General features: G+C 60.5%; 1 protein-coding gene across 1 annotated transcript in view; it reads right to left on the reverse strand.

Moving 5' to 3' along the window:
• Positions 1-4796, reverse strand: part of IFFO2 (intermediate filament family orphan 2) — a 55554-nt gene that overhangs the window by 13227 nt on the left and 37531 nt on the right. Inside the window, 2 exon segments of the mRNA XM_010830223.1 lie at positions 794-889; positions 2165-2225. Coding sequence (XP_010828525.1) covers positions 794-889; positions 2165-2225 — 157 coding nt within the window.

The raw sequence follows: 4796 nt of genomic DNA on the forward strand, positions 1-4796 counted from the left end.
CTCTCCCCAGCAAAGATTCCTCCTAGGCTGACGGTGGGGGCTACCTCGGATGGGTGGGGGTCGCCCAGACCCCGGTAAGGGGGGCCTGCTGCCCTCTTCCAGCCACCCCAGCCTCACACCGCCCAGGGCAGAAGCCACGGCCGGTGGAGGCATCCGTCCTGGGCTCTGTCTCCCTCCTGCAGTCTTTCTCTACATACTGCCCGCGGCCCGAAGGTGGCAGGAAACCAGGTCCCCAGCAGGAAGGAGGCCCTTGCTGCTCTGCCAACAGCTGCCCCCCGCCCACAGTGACTCAGAGGAGCTCCGACTGTCCCAAGGACGCGCATACCGGCCAGTCCCGACTCAACAGAGCAACCTCAGGGAGGCCGCTGGCTCGGGTGGCCTTTTGGGCCGGCGCAGACCAGACCCGGGGTCCCCTTCAGCCTGCCATCGGCATCCCCCACTCCCAGACACAGAGGCCCCCGGCTGCCCCCGCCCCCCCCGCCCCCACGCTGGTGAGCCGGCGGAGTCGGAGCAAATGCACACAGGCTGTCAGAGGAGCCCCGGGGCGGGCGGATGGGTTAAGCAGCTGATTAATGCATCTCTACTCAGACCACGGGAAGCAGAGGGTGGGGCGGGGAGGGGGGCCTGATCTCTGATGCATCCGTCATCCTCACAGGTCAAACACAGCCAGCCAGGACTCTAACTAGAAGCCGAGCTCTGGAGCCTCGGAGTGAATGAAGCATTCTGCATGATGGGTGGGGGAGTGGGGGGGGTGGTTCATGACACCTGGGGGGTGGCGGCCGGAGGCACTTACGTCACTCATGAGTCCCTTAAACACCACCAGCTCGGCCTTGAGACGCTCAATCTTCTCATTCATCTCCTCCTGGATGGCTTCCGCCTCCTGCGCTGCCTACAAGGAACGGAGACCGGGGAGGGGTCAGGGGGGGCTGGGTGGGCTCCCTGATGCGGGGCGGAGAGGCCAGACACCGGGCTTTAGAGCCCCAGATGGATGCCTGACATCCAACCATGCCGGGTGCCTCTGTGCCCCAGGGGAGGGGAGCCAAGACCTTGACCCAGCCTGGCTCCCCGCTCAGCCCTCACTTCACCCCTCGGCCTGAAACAATTCTTTTCTGAGAACTGTAAATTGGATGGAAAAATCCATGGCAGACGTTGAGAGAAAAAGTAGATATAAAAGCGATTCCAGTAGGTCAAAATAGCAGGTCAATGTACGTCAAAGTGCCGATACGTGACCATCTCCGATCTCCAGAATGGCAACATCACGCGTGTCAACCTCACTGAGCGTGCACACCCAGGGGCTGTACATGTACACACAAACGCCCAGAAGGTCACGCGCCAACTCAGCAACAATGGGGCGGGGAGAACCGGAGGCTAAGTTTTGTTTTCTTCTCTGTGCTTCCCTGAACTTTCCAAGTGTTGGCCCGTGAACATGTTACGTTTGTAAAGTAAAAAGACCTTTTCTCACAAAAGAAAGCAGGGCTGGGGGGAGGGAACCTTCATGCTTTTCCTTCTACACGTTATTTTAACCATTCCTTGACGTTGATGTCTTTTAATGTCTCCTTGACATTATTTTAATCCCTAACTTCCTTAGAAGATCAACGCTTATCTTCTTTCTTTCTTCTTTGGTTATTTATGTAGGCGATCCATGCTTTAACTATCAGAAGGCGATGTTTTCAGTGTTAAAAACAGTCACCCATGGCTTCTCACGGGGTTGCCACTCTTGTGTCCATTTGGCAGAGAGGAAAACAAAGCTGAGAAGGTCAAGTCTGCTGCCCGGGGTGCACCATCAGCCCATGTGAAGCAGGGCCCAGAACACAGAGCCACCAAGCCAGAAAAGCCAGAGGCCGTCCTCACACCTGCCGTGGAGCACCACTGGGGCTGGGAGCCCACCTGGCGACAAGCCCCCCAGCCCTTTCCGAGGCACTTGGCCCCAAGTCCAGTCCTGCGTGGCTGAGACAGCAACAGGGCTCTTGTGCCCAGGCTTTTCTGCAACTGTGTGCCGGGGGTGCCTTCCCAGCCCCCAAGCAGGGGCGATGGGAGAGGCTCCTGGCTCCACAGAGGAGAGGCTGAGCTGACACAGCCCAGAGGCTGTGCTGGGAACTGGCCCCCAGCCCCGCCCCTCGACCGCGTGGCTCGCCCCCAGCCTCTCCCGGCCGGGACCTCTTACCTCCTGCAGCGTGTCCACCATGGTCTGCAGGTTCACGCGCTTGGCGAGCTCCTCCTCCCACCTGCAACAGCCAAGAGGGACAGGCGGTCAGAGGGTGGCCTCTCCCGGGCAGCCCACCCCCAGGCACAGTGCCAGCACCCGCCCTGGATCGCCCCCACGCTGGCTGAGGAAGGTGCAGCAGGGACTCCAGCCCTGCCTGTGTCCCGGAGCTCCCAGGCAAGGGGGCGGTGGGTGGATGCACGATGCCAGGAGACGAGCGCCAGGCTCCGGGCGTGAGCACAGCCCCGAGGGAGACGTGGGGGAGGGGCCCCCGCCCCGCCCCTGTGCGCTCAGTGCAAGGTGCTGCCCAAATGCCGCTGCCCCTTCCGTTCCCGTGAGACGCGGTCCTGAGGCTGTTCTCAGGTGTCAGGATACACCCAACACCGCGTTCAGGCTCTCCTTTGCACCCACAAAAAACAAACTTTTTTCGTGCCAACCATTGCAATCTCAGTCAATCTGTCATGCCACCTACCCTAACCAACAAAGACATCTCCCACGTAGCTGTTATCATCCCTTTCTTACAGATGAGGAAACTGAGGCTCAGAGAGGTTACATATCTTGCCCAAAAACACACAGCTAGTTAGGGGATGGGGTTGGACTTCAAACCCAGGTCTGTTTTATTACATTAAAACAAAAAAGAGATATAAGTCTCACTTATTTAATGCCTGGGCTTCACTGCCGGCTCAGATGGTAAAGAATTGGCCTGCAAAGCGGGAGACCTGGGTTCGATCCCTGGGTAGGGAAGATCCCCTGGAGGAGGGCATGGCAACCCACTCCAGTATTTGTGCCTGGAGAATCCCCACAGACAGAAGAGCCTGGTGGGCTATAGTTCATGGGGTCGCAGAGTTGGACACAAGCACATTTCATGCCTAAGTGAGGGTGAGGGCAGGCAGGGCCAGGACTCAGACTCGCTGGGGGCTCCAGATCGGGTGCTGGTGACCCTGCTGGGCTCCCCGTGGACCGTGGACCCCGGGGAGCCCTGACCCCCTCCCCACCTGCTGCCCCAGAGAGGTGGGCCCTTCTCCAACCGCGGGACAAACAGACGGGGGGCTTCTCTCTTTCTTCACCCTGGGGCTTCCTCCCTACATAGCCTCAGAACAGGCAGGTCTGAAGCCTTGAGGATGCTGTCGGGGCCAGCTAAAAATAGGCCAGAGGGGAGGGATGGCTGAAGAGCGGGTTACGTCACTGGCTTTTGGAAACAAGAGAAAACGGATACTGTTTGCACACACAGAGGAAAATTCCTCCCCTTTCCCACACGAGACACAGACGGCCCCGGGCAAGGCTCCCAGAAGACACACACACTCCCCCCTCCCTTTGGTCTTCACCAGCCCCCGGCGGTGGCAGCCAGGCCTCGATCGGCAGTGGGCGGCAGAGTTCAGAACCCCGTGGGCAGCGGGGCTGGGTGGGCGTCCTGGCGTGGATGAGAGATACAGAGGGACCCAAGGAGGGGCAGGGAGAGAGTCTAAGAGTCTGACCCGGGCAGGACTGTCTCATGGAACACTCCTGTGGCACAAATGGGGACACCGAGGCCCTGTGTGTGAGAGGAGCCTGCCCAAGGTCACCCAGCATGCCATGGGCAGGGCCAGGAGTCCAGGGAACAGCTGGGGAACGGGAAGCCCAGGTGGAGAGAAGCTCAAGGCTGCCCCCAGCTCGCCCAGCTGCACAGGGTGTCCAGGGCTGCCCTCGAGCGAGGCCGAGGCCCAGAATACAGGGCCCGAGCTGAATCATCCCTCCTGGCCACGCTGCCCCGAGGGGGGCAGGGGGCTGGCTTCCAAAGCTGCTGAGCAGAGCGGGGCCAAGGGAGGGCGCTGACCACAGCCTGGCCCCCAGGGCCGGCCTCGCTACTGCGTTCCTGCAGCAACAGCCAGATAAGGGGGGCGGCAGGGATGGGATGTGGGCACCCAGGGGCATCTCACCCCCACACACACACCAGCTTCTCAGAGGAGCCTCTGGGATGAGGCCAGCCCCCTCTCACTTTTCCTTTTCCTGGAAGCAACCTTCTCGTGAGGAAGGTGGGGCAGCGGGTCAACAGACCCATTGAACAGACAGGAAAAGTGAGGCCCAGCAAAGGAGAGCAATGTGTCTCAGGTCAACGCAGAGCGAAGACACAAGCCACGTCTTTGGATCCTCAGACACAGGAGTCGCAGTAGCAGCAGCCCACTGATTGGCGAGCACCACTCGAGTCCCCTGCACTGGGCTCAGTGCCCTGGACACATCTCATTGGCTTGCATCTGACCTCTTAACCCTCTCCTGTAAAGACATTTTCCCCAAACCCATTTTGCAGATGAGAGAGCTGAGGTTCAGAGAGGTGTGACCTGTCTAAGGCCACAAACAACCAGTCAGCAGGGATGGGACTTCAGCTAAGCTCACGCTCTCACTGGGACGAGCGTGGGCGTCACCCGGGGACCGCGCTCACGCGCAGAGTCGGCTCAGCAGGTCTGGGGCGGGGCTCGTTTCTCATGCGCTCCCCAGCGGAGGCGCTTTGGGGGCCCCCTCACCTCGCTACGCTGCAGCCCAGGTGAGCCTGTACAAGCGATGTCCAGAGCTGGATGGGTGCACGGCCAGTGCCCCTGCCCCCAGGAGGCCCAGGAAG

The sequence above is a fragment of the Bison bison genome, unplaced genomic scaffold (assembly GCF_000754665.1).
Source record: "Bison bison bison isolate TAMUID 2011002044 unplaced genomic scaffold, Bison_UMD1.0 scf7180017864516, whole genome shotgun sequence".
In the NCBI taxonomy this organism is placed as follows: domain Eukaryota; kingdom Metazoa; phylum Chordata; class Mammalia; order Artiodactyla; family Bovidae; genus Bison; species Bison bison.